The sequence below is a fragment of the Rattus rattus genome, chromosome 2, assembly GCF_011064425.1.
Source record: "Rattus rattus isolate New Zealand chromosome 2, Rrattus_CSIRO_v1, whole genome shotgun sequence".
NCBI lineage: Eukaryota > Metazoa > Chordata > Mammalia > Rodentia > Muridae > Rattus > Rattus rattus.
Window position 1 is genome coordinate 176,623,133 of NC_046155.1, and position 24,125 is coordinate 176,647,257.

Consider the following 24,125-nt stretch of genomic DNA (forward strand, 5'->3'; position numbering starts at 1 on the left):
GGGGTCACATAATGTTTTAAAAAGGCACTCTCCCTCTGCTAGCAGCTATAAAATGTCAATAGCTCCTCAATTAGTGGTGGCATTATGTGCTAACCTTTCCTCCTCTACACTGGTACTTTAGCTGGAGCTTGAGTGAGTTTTGTTCTTAATGTCACATCTCCATAAAGTCATAAGTTTATCTGACCTGTTATGTCTGGGAAATACTGTTTACTTGAAGTTACCCACCATTTCTGGCTCTTACCATCTGTCTGCCTCTTCTGAACAGATCCCTGAACCTTGGAAGGACGGATGTGATGTGAACATCCAGTCTAGGGCAGAGAACCCCAGAGCATTTTGTTCTCTATATAGTGACCAGTTGAGGGTTTCTATGTTAATTGCTATCTCCTGGAAGGAGAAGCTTCTCTAATGAGAACTGAGAGAGTACCTGATCTATGGGACACAGTAATAAGTCAATGTTTTAATATTATGTTCATTTTGGAGAACATTATTGGTTCTCCCCTGGGGCCTATGACCTATGTAGCCACAGATTCTTGGCCCTTTAGTAATTCTAGGTATGGAATCTCTGCCATCCTCTGTGGATAGATATTCAGACTGTTTCTAGCCCTAGATTACTATAGCTGTATGGATGTTCTTTCATAGTTTTTATTGTGGATGAATGTCTTCATTTTTCCTGAATAAACAAGTATCTAAGAGTAGACTTGCCAGACCAAGGTAGGAGTTCTGCAGAGAAACAGTACAAATGGATGGACAAGTGATAGATGGATGAGTAAGTAGACACAGGAATGGATGGATGGATGGATGGATGGGTGGACGGACAGACAGACAGGCAGACAGAGTCAGATAGGTGGACAGACTGACCACACTACTGGTACCAAGTTCTGTATTGGTTAACTTTTTATTTGAACTTAGGATTCTAAAGAGAGAAGCTGTAATGTTGGGTGGGGATGGGGGTTATGGCAGCAGGAGACTGGAGCTTAAAGCTGAGAGATTACATTTCAACTGCAAGCATGAAACACAGAAAACAACCTGAAAGTTTCATGAGGCTTAAACTCTCAAAGTCCATCCCTAGTGACATACTTCCTCAAGCAAAGTACCTCCTTCTAAAGGCTCCATAACCTCTGCCACTAACTTGGGACCAAATGTTCAAGTCCATGAGTCTGGGGGAAAGGAAGCAGGCATTTCTCATTCAGTGCACCACAAGCAGGCAAGCAGGCAAGCAGGCAGGCAGGCAGGCAGGCAGACAGACAGACAGACAGACAGACACACAGACACACACATACATACATGCATGCACACATACACATATACATACACATAGATGGACACTCAGATACAAATATATATTGAATTAAGTTTATGATGGGAATTGGCTCAAACAATTATGGAAACTAAAATGACCCAGAGAAGCAATAGGTTGGCTTTACCTTGTGTCTAAAGGCCAGAGAATCAGGTGTTCAAGTGTCCTACACCAGAAGAAGAGAATGTTACAGGTATGGAATAAAGTGTGACTTTACCCTTTTCTAATCCTCAATAGATAGGGGAGAGGCAAGAAACTTGTATCTGTGAGATGGGACTGAAATCTAGTCTCTAACAACTGCTCTCAGACATACCAAATGTGGATAAAGAAACAAAGTTGTACTAATAATCCATGTATCCCCCAACCCAGTCATATTAGCACATATAATTAGCAACTCTACCATCTGGACTCACACCAGGTAGCTCAGCTGTGACATCTAAGCTGTCAGTCACAACTGTATGCTGGAAGGTCACCTCCTCTCAGGAAGAGCCATTTCCTAAGTGTTTTTTATATCAAGAAGCAATCATTTCTTCCCATTACATACTCAAATAGAATATTTACTTATTTTAATTATTAATAGTATTTATGCATTGTACACTACAATATATATGATCTAATTCCACATATGACAGAAAACATGCAATATTTGCCCTTATAAATCTGGCTTATTTCACTTAACATGAGGATGTCCAGTTCCATCTAATTTCTTGAAAATAATGATTCATTCTTCCTTACTGCTGCACAAAATTCCATTGTATGTATACATAACACTTTTTTTTAAAAAAATCCATTCATCTGCTGACAGATATCCTGGCTGATTCTGTAACTTGACAATTGTGCATAGTGCAGTAGTAAATACAGATGTGTAGGCTTCTCAGGGATACCGTCACTTAAATATTTCCTTTTTCCTAAAGTCATAAACTATATTTCTTCTTTGCCTTACTTACTACTTTGCCTTAGTACTACTAGCTACATGGGTAGCTATTATCAATAAGAGAGTGTGTTGCTTGTTTTTAGAACAAAAAGCAGTACCTGGAACAGAGCGGAGACCTGTATTGTGTATGAGGCATGCAGGACAATGAACATAGCTGATTCCATTTAGTGAGAACCTACTATGTGCTAGAAGTGGGAAGCTGAACGTGGTGATATTTCCAGGGATCTTCACCTGCCTGGCTAACCAGTAAGGCTCTTATAGTCTCTTAGCAGAGACCTGCTCTCACCTTCCGTCAGGAAGGGCCAGGTACGAGGGCTCCCTAAGAGAAGGTACATTACTACCCCTCCTGAGCCTCTCTCACATTTCTCTGCCTCAGCGTCACCATGCGCCCCCTTCGTCTGCTTGCCCCTTGCATGCCAGTGAGGCACAGTGTCTGGATAGACCAGAGCTTGCAGACCAGCCAATTCCAACCCACAGACGGGTTTTATTTGGCCCACACAGTCATTTTTTTTATTTGAATTCACTTTAACATTTAAAAGCTGAGGGATTTTGCTTTAAAAATATCCAGATTTCAGTCTTCGTTTGGAAATTTGGAACATCTGGTAAGGCTGGGTTCCTCTTCCCATATGGCAACACTGGCTGAAACTAAATGGCATCACCATGTGTCCAGAACCAGCTTCTTTACACGCTGCTTCAATTAATGCCTGTGGGACCTGAGGTTATTTGGGAATAGTGTCCCCAGCTGGGGACTCTAAAAACAAACAAGGGCCATATTTCCATATCCAGGTGAAAGAAACAGAGCAATGCCAGATGCAGGTCAAGCCAATAGACCTGTATCAGACAGTACCACACATTTTGATGTAATAGGACATGTGTCTTGACTTTAGTCAATACCAACTGAAGCAATTCCTCAAAGAGGCTGCCTTCTGGGACCAAACCACACATGCAGGAGGCAGAGAGATGGAGACAAATAGAGTGTAGGAGCAGACAGAGAGGCAATCAGTTCAAATTCCCAACCTCTCTCTCCATCTCTTGCCCTCTCCCTCCTTTCTCTCTGTGTGTGTCTGTGCATCTGTGAATCTGTCCCAGATTACGGTTTCTCATTGTAGCATTTGGTCCTAGAAGTTGAGGTGCCACTACTTACCTTCTCTGGCCCTCACTTGTTTTTAAACTGACACAAAACATTTATCCTCTCGCTTTTATAGATAGGGAAATAAAGACTTCAGATTCGGAAGTCACTTCAAGTCGGTTAAAATGCCTCCAGCTGCTCATCTCAGAGTCTTTGCCTTTTCTAAGCTCCATGCAGACCATTTGGTTGGGATGGTAGGGGGTACAAGTCCGTCCAACTTCTTACTTCTACTTGTTATTGTCATTATCATCGCCACCATCGCTGCCAGTATCACAAGCATCATTATTGTCACCACCAGCATTCTGGTCACCATCACTATCACCACCACGAACATTACTGACACTGTCGTCATGATCATCATCATCACCATCATCACATCACCATCCATCACTATCACCATCATTACCATTGCTAGTATCACCAACAACATCACCACCCTCTCTTCAGCCACCCTTATCAATACCATGGAGAATCTTGTCATCTGCCTCATCACCATCATCATTATCACCACCACCACCATCATCATCAGGAGCTGCATTAGTTTCACCATCATTATAACCATTATCACCACCACCATCACAATTCTGCCATCTCCATGACTACCATCTATATCACCAGGACCATCATAGTCAGCACCAACACAATCACCATTACTTCTCATGCTAGCCCTTCTCTGCTATCCTCAACCAAAATGCAGGGAAGGGATAGGGAGGTCAACTCTTACTCTTTTCTATCCAACGCCCTCCTCAGCCAGACAGAAACACTACTGGGCATTCCAGGGGCAAAGATTAGCCCTCCTCTACACCAAAGGGCCACTAGGGAGCCTAGGGCAAAGGGCAGCTTAGGGATGTTTGTTTTAGGTCACGCCAAAGACTGAGTGTGACCTAAATTCTTAGTGAAGGTCTGAGTGATGATTTCACGGTGGCCAGGTTCCCTCTAGGGTCTCCATACCTGCCTCCCATCATCTCTCTGTGTGACTTTAGTAGCTTCCCATAAGACCCAACACAAGTATTTTGGCTTAGAAGATAGCTTTACAGTGAGTGGCAAGAGATGGGGGTTATTATATAGACTGAAGCAGTTTGGAGGAGATTGCAAACATGTGGGAAGTTCCCCTAGATGGGATGGGTCACTATACAACTAACTAGGGTCCTATTCAAAGCAGGTGGGGTCCTTATAATAAACAGTCTTCACAACGTGTGTAGGTCTTTCTGGAAGGGTCTGCCCACACAGGAGGATTTCTCTCTAGAAACTCTGTCCATATACAGGTTTCGACAAAATGTGTCGCGGGGGAGGAGACTTTTACCTAAGCAGAGGCTGTCTTTACAACATTAAAGTGAGGGATTTTTCATTGGCGCGCCTGGCTAAATGCTGCTCAAATACTAATGACCTTTATGGCAAGGTGAAGGTTTTACATAAGGATAAAGAGCTTGTGTGCTTCAAAGAGAAATCCCAGTATCCTGGCTCTTGTACGGACCGGGACAAGGCAGGCTAATCCATTTTGCTCTCAGCAAGCACAGCCCCTGCATACCACTGACTCGCAAAGACCACCCGCACCTGCTCAGGCAGCAGGTGGGAGCCCAGGAGAGGGCGGAGCAACGGGGCCCACTGCTCACGCCGCATTGCCTCCGGTGGCCACCAGAGGCAGCACTGAGGCGCTGCCTCGCCTCCCCCTCCCCAATCTCCACCCCCCGCCCTCCGGGCTCCTGCTCCCGGGAGCCCCGCAAACCCCGCTCCGCCCGCGCCCCGCACAGCACCGAGGCTCCCGGCCCGGTCCGCCCCGCTGCCCCTCCCCGGGGCCATGGGGGCACCCCCGGGCTACCGACCCTCTGCCTGGGTGCATCTCCTCCACCAGCTGCCCCGTGCCGACTTCCAGCTCCGCCCGGTGCCCAGCGGCTTTGCTCCCCGCGACCAAGAGTACCAGCAGGTGGGATGGCAAACCTGGGCCAGGTCCCCTGGGAACGGGAGGTTAGGTCAGAGTTCCAGCGTCTTAGGGGCTGGGGACCTGGCCTGCATTTGTGAGTACAAGTCCAAGATTAGAGGTAGAGAGCTCATACCTTGAGGTTCCCCTAGGTCGTGCGCTGGGGGGTGCAGACCCCTCTCTTCCTAGATAAGGAGAGCTGGGATCCTAGACTTCCCAGAGTCCTGAATGGGAGGAGATGGGGCCCCAGGATTTGGGTTTCTGAGACTTGCCTGGAAAGCCAGTCTCTAGGGTCATCTAAGGAAAGGTCCGTTCTTGAGGTCCCAGGAGAGAAGGACCCCGCCCCTACAGGATCCCAACTGGTAAATATGTCCCAGATTAAAAAAAGGGGGGGGGCGGTGGGGGAGAAAGGACTGAGAGAGGGAAGGCAGGGGAGGCAGCTGAGGTCTAGAACGAATTGATATCCTGAAATAGGGAATAGAGACCAGGGCTGGGGAAATCAGATGAGGTGAGATGAGGATTCAAGGTGCCTTCCGCCTGTCCCAGGAGGGAAGGGGTCTTTAGGGTGCCAGAGAGGGTTAGGATAGAGATGTGGTTAGGTTCTGGGCTAAGGAAGACAACAGGCCTGGGTCCGAGGTGGGTAAGGCTGGTGGTGGACCCTCACAGACTCTGGGGTCCGTAGGGAAAGAGGCACAGCTGCAGCTAGTGGGAGGTTGAGGGGGGGGGAGCAGAGGTGCTGTCCCCTGACCCAGTTTAATTCAAGTCCTTCACTTTGAGATTAATGAGGAGAAAAGCTTGGCTGAGCTGAGGGCCTAGTGGGGGGGCTGGGAGTTGGCCCTGCCCTCCCCTCAAGTGAGAACCTCTGTAGCTGACCCGGATGGCTTCTGGGAAAGGGGCACAGGGTTGGGAGAGCTTTGAGGGAGGGGGTTGTTCCCAGAAAAGCAGCAAGGGGGGTCGTGTGCTGGTGTGCTTGCTATTTGGGTCATGGCTGGCACAGCCTGAGCGGCTCCTCCCTGCCTACTCCACCCGCCCCCTCTCCCCTCCAAAGGAGGACCGCCATCCCCGCGCCCACAGCCACTTATACAATCACAGCCTCCAGCCGGTTGGTCCACCCACTCCCAGCCAGATTCACGGGGCTCATGGCTCTGGAGAGTTCCTCAGTCACTAGGGATCCCCCCAGAGCCCCCAGTGCCACCATAGTTGCTTAGAACAGTTAACTCAGCCTGATACTCATCAGTCATAGTCACAGCTGAGGCACACACAGTTTCTTCCCCGGGACACTATTCTTCATGGAAATGACCACTGTGAGCACAGAAAGACACACTATAAGAGACTCTCAGATAGGACCTGCACAAGCGTAATGACCAGTCACATATAAGCAACACACTCACATGTACACCATCACACATGGGCACACTCATACATTATACATACCTACCCCACCTCACATGTGTACAAGCACGCGTGCGCGCGCGCGCGCGCACACACACACACACACACACACACACACACACACACACGCTCAGTCTACTTAACACAACTCAATGACTGAAGCAGATCTATTCAGAAAATATTAATGCCCACAAGTATTCTGTCATATAGTCATGTAGCATGATCTACACAGACACCTTATGCACCATATGCCCTCATCTGGTGGAAGGCAAATTCACAGCCACATCCGATACACTGCACACACTTGTCCGGTACACAAGTACACGGGACAGGCAGCTGTGCCATGGTTTAGGGACAGGAGCCCCTGGGACTGCTTGGTTGTGATTTCAGACCTCACACTGCCACTACCCTGCTATGTAACTCTAGAAAAACCATGTCCAGTCCTGGGCCTTTGAGAAGACATGAGACACAGATCTTCTAAAAGACCCTATCATATGCAGAGTCCACTATTCTATAGTTTATTTGAGACATGGCCTCACTCTCTAGTCCAGACTGGCTGGAGTATATGTATGTGTATGTGTATGTGTATGTGTATGTGTATGTGTATGTTGTATGTGTATGTGTATGTGTATAGCCTGAAATTGTGGCTGTTTTCTCGCCTCAGCTGCCAGAATGCTGGGGTTATAGGCATGTACCTGTAATCAGAGCCACCCTGCTCTGCAAGGTGTTTCCAGCTATCAACATCCTTTCTGCCTACCTTTTCTTTCCTCTATCCTTTGGGTCTCACTGTATACTCTGCCCTGTCTGTTTTTTTTTTTTTTATATATATATAGTTCTTTATATGCCTCTCTTTGTCTGTCTCTTCATCTCTGTCTGTCTCTCTGCCCTAAACCTTCTGGTGTTTTCCGTGTCTTATCTCTACATCTCTCTCTTCTTTCCTTGGCTGCCTCTTTCTGTGTGCATCTTCATCTCTTTTGCTCATTCAGCCTTCCTTCCCTATCTCCATTCCTGAGCCTTCTCTGTCTCTGTCTGTCTGTCTGTCTGTCTGTCTCTATCTCTGTCTCTGTCTCTGCACCACACACACACACACACACACACACACACACACACGCATGAACGCATGCACGCACGAGCTGTCATGCCATCCCTGTTTCCATTCCCCAGCTCTGGGATGACAGACTCAGTTGCAATGGGTGTGTGAGCTCAGCAGCAGGAGGGAAAGCAGGAGGCTACCTCTCCTGTTCTCCTGAAGTACAAAAATGGAAGCCTTCCTGCCTTTTATTCCCATATAGTTCATCAGCAAGTCCCTAGAATATGTTTCAGTTCAATTGCCTGGATGCAATGAGGAGGAAACCCAGGCTCAGAGAGAGGGGAGATCCCTTTGAGAGCACACAGAACTGAGCAGGGCTGGAACCCAAGGGTTATGTCCCCTACTTGGATACTGCCTCCAGAAACTTAGCCCTAAAATCTAGAGGGGCCTCAGCTGTTAATGTGAGAGGAAATAGGTATTTCATCTTTCTCCTCAACCTGAGTACCATCAGAGGCTGGGTTTGGCCCCATACAGCTGAGGAGGAACTTCTTGTCTGGGACATGAAAGTGCTTTCTGAGGCTTCTCAACACCTCTTCCTTAGGCCCTGCTGCTGGTGGCAGCCTTGGCTGGGCTGGGTTTGGGCCTGAGCCTCATCTTCATCGCTGTCTACCTCATCCGCTTCTGCTGCTGCAGGCCTCCAGAACCCCCTGGGGCCAAGAGTCCCCCACCTGGAGGAGGCTGTGTCACCTGGAGCTGCATTGCTGCCCTTCTCGTGGGCTGGTAATGGGGCCCCAGGGTGGGTAGGGGGTGGGGACAGAGTTTCCTATACTTGCTGTAAGTCTTCTTCAGGCTACCTTGGGGATATGAGCCCAGAGTTAGGAAGGAGAATCTCTAGCCACTAAGAGTGCCTGCCTGTCTTGTGAGTGAACAGATAGAGAGGCTTAAGGAGGATGAAGAGGTCTGCCTAGGAGTAGAATAGACAGCCTGCTACAGGTTTGGGGGTTTCAGTGGTTCTCTCATTGGCCAGTGGTGCTACCTAGGGGAGTGAGATACTCTCTCTAGACTTCATTTTCTCCATCTATAACATGTGTTTTGCAGCACTACCCATACCCTAGTTACACTAAGAATAGACTAGAGTGCACAGTGTGTGGGTCCTGGAGGTCCCCTCTGAATGTTAACACTGATCAAACTCATTCATTCATTCATTCATTCCTTCATTCATTCATGCATCAACTTATTAATTCAACAACTGAGCATAACTAGTGTGTGCCAGGCACTGGACATGCCACAGTAGGCACTCTGTGATTTCAGACAGAGTTCCAATCAGACAAACAGACCTCACAGGGTCATCACCAGGAGCACCTACTCAGCCTACACCAAAGCTATGTCTGAATCCTTCTGGTGATGAGAGCTGTGCTCAAGATTGCCACATCTGGTCCTGAATGAGGGCGCCTCAGGAAAGGAAGAACATGACTTTTCAAGCCTATGTGGTTTAAGTTAAGGCAAGTGGAGAGTCAGACTCAGGGTATAAGAAGCCTCCAGGACTCTCAATAGGAACTCCCTTCATCGAACCAAGATTGCTGGCTCTGAGTCCAGCCCCTAGGTCATGGCTAGTTAGGGTGCTGAGACTTTCTGGGGACCTCATAGATGGCCAGCAGAAGTCCTTTAGGAATATGGTGTCCCCTCCTCAGTCTGGGCTCCGGGCCACTCTTCCTCTTTGTAGGAAGAAGAGGGTGTGTGTTTGGGAGTATATGGGGGTTGGGCGCCCTATATCCAAGATTTTTTTTTCTCATCGGGCTCTCCAGAATGGGGGTGGATGGGGTGTGTTAACAAAGGCCCAGTGGGGGAGAGACACAGCCCCAGCCCCCTCAAAGCCTGGGAACAAGAGGAGCTTTGTAGGGTTCAGAACAATGGGGCAGGGGCACTAGGCTCCCATCCAAGGTTTGGGGTGGGGCCTGTGTAGCCCAAGACTGGGAACTGTGAGGGCATCAGGCTCTCGCCCCCCTCCAGTGTGAAGTACAGACTAAGGGAGGAAAGTGGGTCCCCATATTCAAGCTCTACAATGGAGGTCTGTGTGTTGGCTGGGCAGAGACAGGGGCCCAGCTCTTGGCCTGGCCTCCAGCCCTCCCTCCCACATTCTCTCACTCAGTCTCTTCCAGCTGGCCAGATGCCAAGATCCCTGGGCATCATAGGGGAAGGCTTAGAGCTCCAGGCACAATGTCTTTTACAAAAGAAAAGGGTCTAGGCCTTGAGGAGGAAGGGGCAAGGAACACCTGGGCTAGAAGAGACAGCTGTTGGCCTAATGATTCCTAAGACAAGGCTGTAAATACTGAATGCCTTTGCAAAGGATGTGGGAGTTGGTTGTGAGCTGATCATAATTAGGAACTGATAACCTTTAATCCAGGGCTAGCAAGGCAAAAACCAGGGTTCCACTCTGGGGAGGTGTGAGTTAAATCTGGGGGCTCCTTCTTTTCCACCACTCCACCCACCATTAGCATCACAATGACGTCTCTCCAGCAGGGGGAGTGAGGTCTTCCGGTTACCTTGGCAACTGGTGGAGGCCAACCTTGACTGTTCTTTTTCCCACGGAGGATGAACCAATAGGGTGGATGCAGAGATTGGATAGGCAAATGAAGAAGCGGGGAGGACGGGTATGTGTGGAGGCATGGTGCCACCCTCCAGGGTCTGAGACTGGTTGGTATTTCTTCTTCCTTTTCCCTTCAGTGCAGGCATTGGCATTGGTTTCTATGGTAACAGCGAGACCAGCGATGGGGTGTCCCAGCTCAGCTCAGCACTGCAGCATGCCAACCACACGCTCAGCACCATTGATGACTTGGTGAGGGATCCAGCCACTGACCAGACTGCAGACTCACACCCCAGTTGATCTTCACATGGGGATGTGGTCCCCCACTGGAGAACAAAAGCAACCAAATCGAAGCAGATTTCAGACCAAAAACTGAATCCCCAGATGCAGAACTGCAAACCTTAGACCTGCAGACCTTAGACCATATGTTCAACCCCAACCCAGCAAACTGGAGCTGGATCTAGAAGATTCAGAGTGAGCCTAAGGACTCACATCCAGCTCCAGGCCTGCGCTTCAGTTTATATTACAAACTAGAGACCCTGTCCTTGGCCCAAATGCAAGTTCAGGACCCCCCACCCCCAACCCCACCCCCACAGTGAGATTTTATGCTCCCAGGATTCCAGAGCTCAGGGCTAAGATTGCAGCCCACTTCCAACCTTGAAGTTGAGTACCTACTAATCAGATTTAGACCCCAACCTCAAAAAGGCAGATGCAGGCTTCAGACCTAAGATTCCCCCACCCCTTTCTTTTCTACCTAATTTCAATGCTGGGATTAGAATCTTCACCTTGGACTCAAGCACCCTGACCAAATAGAGCTCTTGACAAGACCTGGGAGCCTCACCTTGACTCGCCTTCTCCTCAGTCTCCAGATGCCCCAGACCCCAGATCTCAGGCACTGGACACTCCTCAGTCCTACATCAACATCCCCTGCCTCCCCCCCTCCCCACCCCACCCCCAGACCTTATCCCTCATCCACAACCCTAGACTTTGGGAAAATATGATGACTATGTCACCTTCCCAGGTGCTGGAAACGGTAGAGAGGCTGGGTGAGGCTGTGAAGACAGAGCTGACCACCCTGGAGGAAGTGTTGTCAGAACGCATGGAGCTGGTGGCTGCCACCCGGGGAGCCAGAAGGCAGGCTGAGGCAGCAGCTCAGCACCTGCAAGGCCTGGCCTTCTGGCAGGGAGTGTCCCTGAGCCCAGTACAGGTGGCCGAGGATGTGACTTTCGTGGAGGAGTACAGGTGAGAGAAGGATTTTCCTATTTATTTTTTTTAAGCATTGTGGTCTCAAACTCTATCCTGGAGCATGTGGGATAATAGCTAAAGATAGTTTAATTTGTCCCACTGATTGAAAAAGAAGCTGCTGGCTCCTGGTGGGTGGAGAACGGATGCTGTCCATCATCCTGTAGGCCAGCCCCATTGTGGAGAATTACCCAGTTGTGAATGTAAAACAAGGCTGATGTACTCAGCTGTGACAACATGGGCCAAGTGATTGAGGGCCCACCCTCATAGTTATATACCCCATCAATGATCAACCACTTCTCTCATTCATTCACTCACTGAGCCATTCCATGAATCATTCATCAGGTACATCACCATTCCACACAGTTGCTCCTGGACTAACCTAGTAGCAATCCTACGTAGATTATTCCGAAGGCAACAGTGTTCATAGTGCAACTACTTAATTTAACACCTGGTGATTGAGGACCTCAGCTTCAGGAGGCCACTCTAGATTTGTAGGTCCTTAAACAAGTTTCTTTCCATCCCTGAGTCTCAGTTTCCCCACCTTAAAGTGAGTCCCCTGGTGCATAGCTCAAAATGGATTGTGGCGAGTTAGTTAATAACTTTGAGTGTCTGAAACAAAGAGCACACAATGACAGATGAGACAGTAGCAGTAAAATAGATATACCAAGCAGTGGAGATAACATAGGAAATCCCACATAGGAGGGACTCTTCTCAGCTGGGAGAGCAATATAAAACAGGCCTATGAAGCTAGGCCTGGTGGTAAAGGCCTGTAATCTCAACTGCTCCGGAACTCAAGGCCTGTTTGGGTTACAGGTTTCAAGGCCAGTATAAATAACTTAGTGAGACATTGTATCCAAATAAAAAGTAAAAAGGCTGAGGATGTGATAATGGAAGAATATTTGCCTAGAATCTGTTGATAAGGGATTGAGGGTGTGGCTCAGTGGTAAAGCCCCTGCCTAGAATCCCCCAGTTGAAGAGCTAGGAATATGACTCAGGGATAGAGTTGCCTACCTAGCTTGTGTGAGGCTCTATGTTTGGTTCGGTTGCTGTGCTTTGCTTGTAGAGGACATAGGTTCAGTTCCCTGCGCTCATATGGTGGCTCACGACTATCTATAACTTCAATTCCGTGGGATCCAAGATTTTCTTCTCACTTCTGCAGACAGCAGGCATGCATTTGGTAGTAGACATAAAAATACTTTTAAAAAGCAAACACATTTTCTGTAAGGTGGGTAATGAGTGCTTTGGAGCAAATTAAATAAGAAGGGGCTTGTCTGGAGACAGCAGGGTGTTTGGAAGGGCCATACTAAAGGGTGGTACTTGAGGGGACAGGACAAGCTATGCAGCCCTCTGAGGCAGCCATCTATCTCAGCAGCCAACACAACCAGGCTTCACCTACTCATAGTTATCCCATTCCTGCTGGCTTTGAGCTGATACCCCTGAATCTACTATTCCCAAGCAGGGGGCCATGCTCCCTGGTCCAAGCACACTGGGGCTGAAACAATCCCGGCTGAGGATACATGGTGGGGCATCAATTCAGTGGGAGGCAGGCAGGTTCTGTGTCATGGTTACTAGGATCCTGGGAGCTTGGTTGGGAAGGTAGTGGTAGGTGTGAGTATGATTCTAGGAAGATGCTCTGTAAAAGTATCTGACATTAGACCATTAGACAGGCCCTCAGCAAATGCATCAAGGCCACAGAGGTTGAGTCTGGCAGTGTGGTAAGGGACAAGGACTCAGGCTGCAAACCACGCCTCCATGGGAACTGCTGAGAATGACACCATTATTGAGCATTTATAGTGTGCCAAGCACTGAATTGGGGCTGTCCAAGCATCCTCCCCTGCAGTACTGGTGCGTTACTTACTTAAAGTACTATATAGTGTTCAAAGCCCCCTGGATAGTGATTTATCCAACATAACTGCACCCACAAACCAATTCATCCACCTGACAACAAATTTTGAGGTTGATCCTGTTATGCCCCCTCATGTTACTGGTAGGGAAACTACCAGTGAACCATGAAAGAGTTCACAGAGCTAATTGGGTAGTTGAGACCTATGCGCCATACCTCTGAAATATTCAGATAGGTCACAGGTGACTGACCCTAAAGTGCTGGGTTGGGGATCCTGTTCAGAGAGGCCGATGACTGTGCCCACTACCACAGAACTTCTATGTGAATTGGGTAGGGTACCAGGTGCTTCACTTCCACACCTATGCTGCAGAACACTCCAGAATCTTGTGAGCCATTTCACCAGGTAGCAGGGAGGTTACAGGACCAGACTGGGTTGGGGTGCCACTAGCCTCTAAGATTCACTGTCTTGGCCCTTCTTTCTTCAGGTGGCTGGCCTATGTCCTCCTGCTGCTCTTGGTGCTTCTGGTTTGTCTCTTCACCCTCCTGGGCCTGGCCAAGCAGAGCAAGTGGCTGGTGGTTGTGTGAGTGGAGCAAATTTCATAGGAGAGGGAAACAGGCCCCACCATGTATCCTCAGCAAGCAACGTGCTAAAGCCAGGAGAAAGACAAAGATAGCATTTGCCGTAAAGGGGGTGGGGAGGGGTTGATCTCTGATATGCCACATATGTTTTTCCCTTTGGTCACCTCAAACCCATGGAGGAAATGCTACCAGGTCCCCTGTATGGCAGGTGAGGGACCTGAGGTAATATTCGGGCATGGAGGACCTATGCTCTTACTGCACAGTTCTCTGTATGCCAGACACAGCCCTTAGGATTTCATAGAACTCTCACACTAATCCTTGCAGGGAGGTAGGCACTGTTCTCTGTTTAACAGTAGGAGGTGGTGGACCCAGTGTGACTGGGTTACTTGTTCAGGACCACAAAACCAGGAAGTACTGTGATAGGGCTTAAATTCAGCCTGCCCATCATTGGCAGAACCCATGCTACTTCTGCCCTGGTACCCACTGTCTTTGGAATCTCCCTGAGAAAGATGTGCAGCTACTGCATCAAAGCCAGGAGACTGATAAAAAAACACACTGTGCTGAGCAAGTATATGACCTGGTCTTTCAGTTTACAACAGCTGTCAACCTCTCCTACCACCCTATGACCCAGAATTATTCCACCTGTCACAGCCCTGGACATAAGCCAAGCCTTAAATAGTCAAGCTCTTAATTTCAGAAATCAACTCTGAACCAATCCCCATACTTTACAGCTTGGTGGTGGAGAGGGACTAGCTAAATAAAATGGGCTGTGGAAAGGCCTGGAAGCTACCTCAGAACCTACCAGACCCTGTGCAGTTAAATCCCAGGAAATTCAGCCCAGCGGTGAACAGCTGCCTCCTAGGGTTCAGGAACAGTTGGGATAGTGGCTACTGACCTGGCAGCCAAGGCCTTCCTCTTTCCTTTTCCAACTGAACAGATGTTGTATTTGACGTCAGTCAGTCATGGGTCTTACCCCACCCTTTACTCCCATGCGCCTGACTCTAATCCCTTAGGCTACAGAGGTTGGTGGGTACTGGGGAGGGCTGTGATTAGATATGGGGTGTAGAAAGAGGCAAGGCTGATTAAGTTCAACCACCTCCCCCCAAGGATGACCGCCATGAGTCTCCTGGTGCTTGTCCTGAGCTGGGGTTCTATGGGCCTAGAGGCTGCCACAGCTGTGGTGAGTATGGGGCTCTGGATTCAGGGGTTCTGATCCGGGGGTGGTTGTGACCTGGTTAATGCCATAAATCCTAAGGTGTAGGGGATCATGATCACAGTTCTGAGATCTCGGCCTTAATTGCTGGATCCAAAGAGAGCAGAGGCTGGTGCTTAGACTCATCAGCCTGAGCAAAGCTGAAGTCTGGACCCCTAGGTCTGGGGGAGGAGGGTTGGGGCCTGGACCTCTGAGTTCTGTGGAAATATGAAATTGAACATTCTGATCCTTTCCTGCTTCCTTCATCAGGGTCTCAGTGACTTCTGCTCCAACCCAGACACCTATGTGCTGAACTTGACCCAGGAGGAGACAGGACTCAGTTCAGGTGATTCCCAGAAATCCCTGCTGTCCTCAGCACTCCCTCCTATCCCCCGGGCCTCGTCCATTGTAAGGTAGAGAGCAGCAGCATCTACCAATCCTGGCAGGATGGGGAAAGGGTAGAATCAAAATGCCTGTGGGTATGACCAGACAAGGGGAAGTGGGCCCTGGGCCTCAGTGATAGGAAGGTTGGACTGTGGCACAACAAGGAAGCATAATTAGGTCAGTTGAATCTGCTTCCAGATATGGCTGAAGCAGAAGGGGTGAGCGTATGGGGTGTGATATTATCCACCTATAATCCCAGCAATTAGGAGGTTGAGGTGTGAGGTCAAGGACAGCCTGGGTTATCTAGACTTGGTCACACCTTGTTCTGAAACAAAAACAAAAACAAACAAACAAACAAAAAAGAATGGAATTGAGGATGTCCCTCCATTGGTAGAGTGCTTGTCAAAGCTGTTTGATCCCCAGCAACACATAAAGCTTGCCTTGTGCCCAGCACTCAGAAGTAGAGGAAGGAAGATCAGAAGAGTTAAAGGTCATCCGTAGCTACATAGAGGGTTCAAGGCAAATCTGGGCTACTTGAAACTGTCTCCAAAACAGCAAACTGAACTGAACAAGACGGAGGAAGAGGAGGGATCGAAAGGAAAAGGGAGGGTGAAGGGGAGGGTGAAGGGGAGGGAAGAACAGAAGGAGGGGAAAGCAAAGGGGAGGGAGGGAGAGAGGAGGAGAGAAAGAAGGGGAAAGGGAGGGATGGAGAGAGAAAAGGAAGGGAAAAGAAGGAGCGAAAGAAGGGAAGGAGTGGGGAAGAGAGAGAGAGAAGGGAAAGCATGGAAAATGACTAGCAGGTCTTTGAGACCCCAATAAAGTTTCAAACTGGGTGTGGAATGTCCCCAAGGCTTTAGCCCTCCAGATTTGCCCAGGGAGAGCCTGGGCGCCCAGGCTTATAGCCTGCTCCTTTCTCTCCCTCCACTTCAGACATCCTCAACTATTATTTCCTGTGCAACCAGGCGGTCTCCAACCCCTTCCAACAGGTTAGGACTGTGGGCAAAAGATGTGGGCACTGAGGCGATGGCTGATGTGGAGCCTCAAGGGCATGTGCTGGGCTATGCTAGAGGCTCCAGGCTTCCATGGGAGGTGGAGGGTACTGAGGCCCAGAGTGGTATAGTCAATGGCATGATGGACACCTTGACCTGAGTCCTCCTTTCTTTTATCACCCTGCAGAGGCTGACTCTGTCCCAGCGTGCTCTAGCCAGCATCCACTCTCAGCTGCAAGGCCTGGAGAGGGAAGCTAGCCCTCAATTTCCTGCTGCACAGGTTAGGTCAATGGACCAGCCGGAGAGGAAAAAAGGGCTGAACCCGGTGAACCTCTGGGATGCTGGCCCCACTCACATAAAGGGGCAGATTGACTGGGTCAGATAGACTCGAGGAGCTGGCCCTTCTCCAAGTAGGCAGGATTTCATGTTGTGTGCAAACTTTTGGAAAGAGGTGGGGTAATAGAGTTGAGCTGGTCTCTGGGACAGAGCCTACAGGAAGGGGTTGCAGCAAGAAAAATCCACATTTCTTTTGGTTATAGGACAACAGTGGAGGTAAGAGGGTCTAGGGTGTGTCTGAACCTATATAAAAGGGAAGGGCTGGTCCCTTTGGGAGGTAGGGTCCTTGGGTTGAGGACAGGGCCTACTTTACTGGGTAGCAAAAGACAAGAAGGTAACTGTGTCTCCTCCCTCCCACTGCAGAAGCCCTTGTTATCCTTGGAGGAGACGCTGAATGTGACAGAAAGAAGCTTCCACCAGTTGGTGGCACTGCTGCACTGCCGCAGTCTGCACAAGGTACTCTCTAGGTGCTAGCTAACCCAGTCTCTTTCTCCCCCTCCCCTTTGCTTTCTCTTCTCTTCCTCAGTCTCCTTCCCTTCCTCTCCTCCTCCTCTCTTTCTCCCTCCCCTTCCCTCTCTCACTACCCCCTTCTCCTCTCTCACCACCACCCCACCACCCTGCTCTGTGTTCATCTTCCACCCTCTCCCCTCCTCCTTGAAAGCCTCTCAGCCACTTAAGCCCTGCAATGGAAGCCCAGGCAAGCCCCGGTTCCCTAGATTGAACGCTAGCCAGCCAGATAGCTCTTGATGTGAAAGGGGCAAGAAAAGGTGAAGGCAGGGGCAAGGCAGCCTGTGAGCCCACCATGGGCTCAGCTGTGCTCTATTTGGCCTCAGGAGCAAGCCAGCATTTCTGAGTGTTGTGAGTAAATGCTGAGTGTTATAAAGACTCTCACCCTCACCACTTTCCCAGGTTACAGTCTCCCACAGTGACACCCTCCATGCACATAGGCTTTGCCATGATCCTGGCTCTACAGGATTCACTGGTCACTGACCCCTCCATAAACAAGATCAGGATGACTTTTTTCTTTTATAATTCTGGGGGACTGTATTCAGATACCCCTGCCTATTATATTTATACCATTGATTTATACCTGTGGGATGAGGGAGGGTAGGGAAGCGGGGGGGGGGGCTTGTCTAGCTTAGGCTTGCTTCAAACTAGCTGCATAGTAGAGAATGACTCTAAGTTCTGATCGTTTTGCCCATACCTCCCTCCTGAGATTACAAGTTTGTGGCATCTCACCCAGTTTATGAGGTGCTGAGGATGGAACCAAGTGCTTCATGCATCTCAGACAAGGATTCTACTAACTGAGTGCTACATCTTCAGCACCCAGACTTTATAAAAAGTACATTTCATCTTGAGCCAAAGTCTCAGTAAGTGGCCCAGCTAGGCCTTGGACTCTTCATCGTCAGACTTTAGTCCTCCGCCCCACCCCCCACTAGCTGGAATGAGAAGTGTTTCCAGACCCAGCAGGAAATGTTATTACCTTGTTTTACAAACCCAGAGGCTGGAGAAGGTGATTGAATGGTTTGCCCAGAAGGCAAAGACCTCATGGAAGGGCACTGAGATGCTTCTGAAACTGTTTTACCCAAGGGCTCATTGTAACTCAGATCTGAAGGACGAGAGCTTCTTCACTACCTTCTGGGCAGCTTGTCTGCCTTAGAATTAGGATACAGACTCAGCAAACAGACTCTTCCCCACAAGAAGACCCAAGCAACACCTAGTATATCCTTGTCCCAAACCACTATTTGCTGGGTATCCAAAGTTTGAAATTAATGGGGCATCCTGCCCCAGAGGGATCAGTATATAACAATACCAAAGAGGAAGCCAAGGGGCAGGAAGTTGGGGGTCCTTGCTCTATTGTACCCCAAGTCCTGCTTTATGACTTATGCAGATGTTGATCTCCAATTCTGATTCCAAGATGACCAAGAGGAGGGGTGAGGGGTCAGAGTCTGCACCCAACATTGATAAACCACATGACCATGGGTATTGGTTCCCCATGTAGGCCTTAGTTTCCTCACGTGTTAAAATTAAGGACATGACGGAGGACATTGCTCAATCAATTCAATACTTGCCACACAATTATGAGGGCCTGAGTTCAATCGCCAAGAAACCAGGTAAAAAGCCGAGAATATAGTGCTGGTTTACAATCCCAGCACTGAGGAGGCAAGAGACAGGTGGCTATCTGAAGTAGACTTCAGATACTGCCTGCCAGCCTATCCCACTCAGTGAGTACCAAGTCCCAATGAGAAAGCCTGTTTCAAAACCAAACAAAATCTTGCTGGCTGTAGTACGTGGCTTTAATATAGGCACATGGCAGGCAGTGCCAGACATATGTCTGAGTTTGGGGCTAGCCTGGTCTGCAGAGCAAATTCTAGGACAATGGGTGCTACAAAGAGAAACTCTTGTAACAAAACAAAACTGTGTTTGACTTTTGACTCTTTCTCCCACCTGACATGAAAAGGCATAGAAACATCTCTTCCGCACAAGCATTAAAAACATAAACATACACACAAAATGGAGATAAGAGACACCAGGCTAAGAAAGGGTGAGCTGGGTATGGGCTCTCATCACAGCCCTGCCAGAGGCTGAGGCAGAGGCAGGCAGATCTCAGTGAGTTTGAAGCCAGCCTGGTCTACAGAGGCAAGGGGAGGTGTCTCTGAAACCTAAGGGACTTGGTACTGGATGCAGCTTTACCCTTTCTGGGCTGTGTGATTAGCTACTCTGGGCTTTAGCGTCTCTCCACCATTGCCAAAGGCAGCATTACACGGGGTTGCAAGAATGTAAGGACCTGACGCAAACATAACTGGTTATTGTCCTGGTGGCCTCCTCACCCCATGCCTTCCTGACTCAACAGTGTTTACCCCAATGCTTGAACCAGGAAGTCAGGACTGTTCTTCTAACTCCCTATTCTCACATTCCATGCATCTGCTGCTCATAGAGCCCGCACTGCATCAGGCCCCAGCCCTCCTCACCTCTTGCATGCCCATTTTGCTCATTCCATCTGTCCAATAACAGCTGGTGATCCTTTCAAACACAATCGGATCAGTCTTCATCTAAAAACCCTTTCATGAATCCCCCTCCACATGGATTAAAGCCAGGGCTCTTGGCACTGACCTAGTAGGGGCCTGTGTAGACACTCAGCCTTGGTGTTTCTACCTGTCCCCCACATCAGCCCAGCCACGTGCCTCTGACTGGACCTGACCATCTCTGCCTGTCTCCTGGTGTCCTTTTCGCATGGCCTCTGCTATGTACTGCCTTAACATCTTCCTGTCTTACCAGCTCACTGACCTCCACAGTAGTTGCCCGGGTCCCATGCACTTAAGGTTGCCAATGCTGGTGGCATGCCTGGAACAAGGGAGGACTAGTCCATCCTGGCAGAATGTTGGCTGTGCCACTGGGCATCGAAGTTACAGAGGCTCTGCTGGCCTCCACGATGGTGGTCACAGTAGCCAGTCCTGTTTGCATGTCTATCATGTGGACACCCAAACCTAAGTGTTACGTAAGCCAGCAATTTGCAGGAGCCAGGGGGCATCTGATGTGTGAGCATGTGGCTGCCACAAGTGCAGGAACAGATGCTGCTGGCGTCCTCGTCTGTCAATAGCATGTGGACAGAGCAAAGATAGGCAGGGTTGTTGCTGGTGGGAATGACAGTGTAGAGGCTTGCCCACCCAAGATGCTGGGAGAGCAGTTCATTCTCTAGGTGCTGAGTGGAGATGCGAGGTCACTTTGCATGTGGGGAGCAGGGACTGAGATAAAATAGGGGTGGGGTGGGTTGCTGGGCTGCTGTTCAGCAACGGCACAAGCTGAGTATACAGATGACTTTCCATGTTCGGAACAGCTCTCTGACAAGAGACTACACTTGGGCATAGTCTGGGTGACAGCCAGGTAAATGGATGGTTAGCCCTATGTATGAAACGCATGTGTACACACGCTGAGCCTCCTCACCCTCTGCCTCAGGACTATGGCTCAGCACTCCGAGGCCTGTGTGAAGATGCCCTAGAGGGCCTGCTGTTCCTGATGCTCTTTTCTCTCCTGTCTGCCGGGGCCCTAGCCACCACTCTTTGCAGCCTGCCCCGTGCCTGGGCTCTCTTCCCACCCAGGTCAGCAGGGGAGAGAGGGTAGGGTCCCCAGGGAGGGGACAGGAGGCAGTACCCAGGGCCACTGATGGGGATGGGGCAGCCTCCTGATTGGTTTCCATCCTGCTTCTCTGCCACTCCCCACATCACACTTCAGTGATGACTACGATGACACAGACGATGACGACCCTTTCAACCCTCAGGTATAGACCCTCCTCTGAAGGGAAGAGGACTTGGGCCTGGGATCCTGGGTCTAAGAGAAGAAAAAATGAGTACTGCATTCCTAGGTCTGGGAAGAGAGAAAATGAGACCAAACCTCTGGGTCTGAGATCCTATGGGAAGAGGGATGAGTCTTGGGCATGAGGGAGGTCTGGGGTCTAGATCCTGGGCCTGAGGGAAGAAGGAAGGGCTCCATAGTCCACAAGAGATTCTGTATGTCTTTTCTGTCCCTGTTATCTTGCCAGGAATCCAAGCGCTTTGTGCAGTGGCAGTCTTCCATCTGAGCCTCCCCTCCAGTGTGGAGCCTGCCTCTCCTCTTTGGTAAGCTTCAAGTACCTTCATGTGCAGTTGGGTCTTGGATCTCCCCTACAGTTGTAGTAGCTCTCTTATGCTGGGTGGGTGTCCACGGGAGTATCTCCTGCCAATTCAGCTCTTCATCTCTCCCTCTTTCTCTAGCTCCTTTCCTTGGCTGCTGGAGAAGGCCCCACTAACCTGACCTTGGCTGGGCTCTGACCATTAACACTGCTGGCTATGGACACCTCACATAGGATGACATCCTGTTCTGACCCTAACATTCCCCCATTCCCATTTCTCCTTAGCACAGGTGGTTGTTGGGGTGGCACAACAGAGACCAGGGCTGTCTGGGAAGGGGGCTGACCATACAGCGTGGTGTTCCTCACCTCTGGGTACCAGCCCTGTCCTTGGAGGGACAAAGCTGGACACAGGTGCAGGCATGGCCGTTTCCTGCCATATGCCAGTGATCTCAACTGATGGCACTAACTTGGAAGAGGGCTGATTTGAAATAAAAGGGAAGACTTTATTTTAAAGTACCTAGGTCCTTCTTATCACCCCTGCCCCAATCCTGGAGAAAGAAGTCTTGACTGGGCTAGGGGGACTCCTCTGGTGTTTGAAAGGCAACTCTCCTCTTGTCCAGGCTCAGCACTGCTTTGCTTCTGAAAGTCACGTGTGAATCCTGACAAGGGGGAAGAAGCAGATCCAAGAAGAGAGTAAGCCTAACACTAAATTAAACATGCGTGCACCCACAGAAGAGTCAACCTTCCAGTCACGTGGAATGTTCAAAGCCTGCTGGGATTAGGAACGGTGTGGAATCGAATCAACTTGCTTCCTAGCAGCTCATATCCTACACAAGAACGTCAGAAAACTAACGCTTGTTTCAGGATAGGGACAGAAGTCTTCAGAGAGAAGTAGAATATTTTCTCGTAATGCTACCACAGTGATATAAAGGGAGAAGGTTTAAGGAAGATAATATAAATCCAGACAGGAAAAGATGAGGCAATCATCAAGTTGTCAAGTAAAAACAAACATGGCAGAGTCAAAAGGGAAATTTATTGTCTGGGGAACAATTCCTATGTAGTTCTTATTTGTTAAAAAAAACAGTAGCACGCATGACAAAGGAAAACATTGTTGTTAATAGATAAACATAATTCAAAAAGCTTCTATTATCTAACAAAAAAACAGACCAACTCAATTTAGTAATAAGTAACTGAGATGAACGTACAAGGAAACAAAATCCCCAAGACAAAGGATAAAACTGGGGTTTTTTTGGTTTTCATTTTGGTTTTTGGTTTTTTGAGACAGGCTTTCTTTGTAATAGACCTGGCTGTCCTGGAACTCTTTGTAGAACAGGCTGGCCTTGACCTCACAGACAACAGCCTGCCTCTGCCTCCCTAGTACTGAGATGAAAGCATGTATCACCATATCACCAGCTAAAATGTTCAAGTTCTAATGATTAGCAAATACAATGTGCTACGTTCCCCTTTCTAGTACCTACTTGTTGTGGACTTTAAAGTGGGGTGTTGGCTGGTGCTAGTCTGGAGGCTCAGGGAAAAGGTTCTCTGAATATGCTGCTCAGAGGCGGTGAATCACCAGCTATGTGAAAATAATAATAATTAAAACAAACAAACAAAACAAAACCCTGCTCACATCTCTTAACCTGGTAATCCTTTGGGGCACAAGCTTCCAGTAAGAGATGAACAGGCAACCCTTGGCTCAGTTAAACCCTGGAGACAAAAATGTTCACAAAAGGAAGAACAGTAATGTAGAGCAGGATCGTCAAGTTCACAGTGGCAAGTCGGGTACAGAAGCACCAGGGAGTATCCCTGGCCCTGTGCTGGTTGGAAGCCTCTGGGTCCTAGACCTGGCACCACTATGTTAATGTGGACAAGTTATTTGACTGGTTGAACCTCAGTTGAATGGTGAAGCAAATGAGTATCATAAATCCAGAAAACAGCTCTTGACATGATAGGTAATAAGCAGGATAAATGCAGCATGATGTTCTGGGTTACATTCTGGTGCACAGAAAACATTAGTAAGAAAAGTACCCACTTCTAAAGTCTGCGGCTTAGTTCAGAGTATTAAAGCAATGTCAATTTCTTACTTTTAACAAATAAACCATGGTGAATTCGAGGTGTGGAATCTAGCAATAGGGGAAACTGGGCAGTGTGCTCAATTCCTGTATTACCTTTGCAATTTTTATTTCTGTAAACTTAAATTTATTCTAAAATAAAAGTTCATTATAAAAAAAGAGATGGGAAGAAACCTACCAACCGAACACTAGCAAATGATACAAAGTTATCCAAGTGTTGTTTCATTACCAAAAGTTGCTTGTACAATGTGAGACCAGAAATTGGTCTATAAGGTACTGTCTCATAGATTATTTAACCGGGGATCCCAAATTGGACTGCACAATTCAATCACTCTCACTGTAAACCGTGGGCTTTAAGTGGCAGCTCACACCTTACATTTCATAGGAAGGAGGCGGATTTCTGAGTTCCAGGTCATCCTGACCTTAACAGATACAGTTCTGCTAGCTGCCTCTCTGTCCTGTCCATATCTCACCATCCCAAAACCCTACAGGATACCTTTCCAGCGTCACGGTTCAGTGGCTACTCCCATTCCTCAAACGACGCGTTTCCCGCTTCCTTTGATTCGCACTCGCTATTCTCCACGCCAGGTGC

At 48.8% G+C, this 24,125-nt stretch overlaps 1 protein-coding gene and 1 long non-coding RNA gene across 3 annotated transcripts in view; one reads left to right on the forward strand and one right to left on the reverse strand.

The window, feature by feature from the left end:
- The window catches only part of LOC116892646, a 49,813-nt gene extending 44,194 nt beyond the window's left edge, over nucleotides 1–5,619 (reverse strand). Inside the window, exon 1 of the long non-coding RNA XR_004386960.1 lies at nucleotides 5,415–5,619. This is a non-coding gene — a long non-coding RNA (uncharacterized LOC116892646). The remainder of the gene's footprint in view (nucleotides 1–5,414) is intronic.
- Ttyh1 (tweety family member 1) lies at nucleotides 5,043–23,690 on the forward strand. Of its 2 annotated transcripts, none has more exons than XM_032894463.1 (14): nucleotides 5,043–5,284; nucleotides 8,302–8,480; nucleotides 10,425–10,536; nucleotides 11,306–11,526; nucleotides 13,858–13,953; nucleotides 15,059–15,131; nucleotides 15,414–15,489; nucleotides 16,458–16,513; nucleotides 16,704–16,796; nucleotides 17,216–17,308; nucleotides 20,810–20,952; nucleotides 21,086–21,131; nucleotides 21,393–21,468; nucleotides 22,082–23,690. In XM_032894463.1, the coding sequence occupies exons 1-13, from the start codon at nucleotides 5,159–5,161 to the stop codon at nucleotides 21,429–21,431; spliced, it is 1,353 nt and encodes a 450-aa protein (XP_032750354.1). In that variant the 5' UTR covers nucleotides 5,043–5,158; the 3' UTR covers nucleotides 21,432–21,468; nucleotides 22,082–23,690. The 2 variants fall into 2 exon arrangements, with proteins under 2 accessions (XP_032750354.1, XP_032750353.1); XM_032894462.1 differs by having other exon boundaries at nucleotides 21,604–22,542.
- Nucleotides 23,691–24,125: the final 435 nt, after the last annotated feature.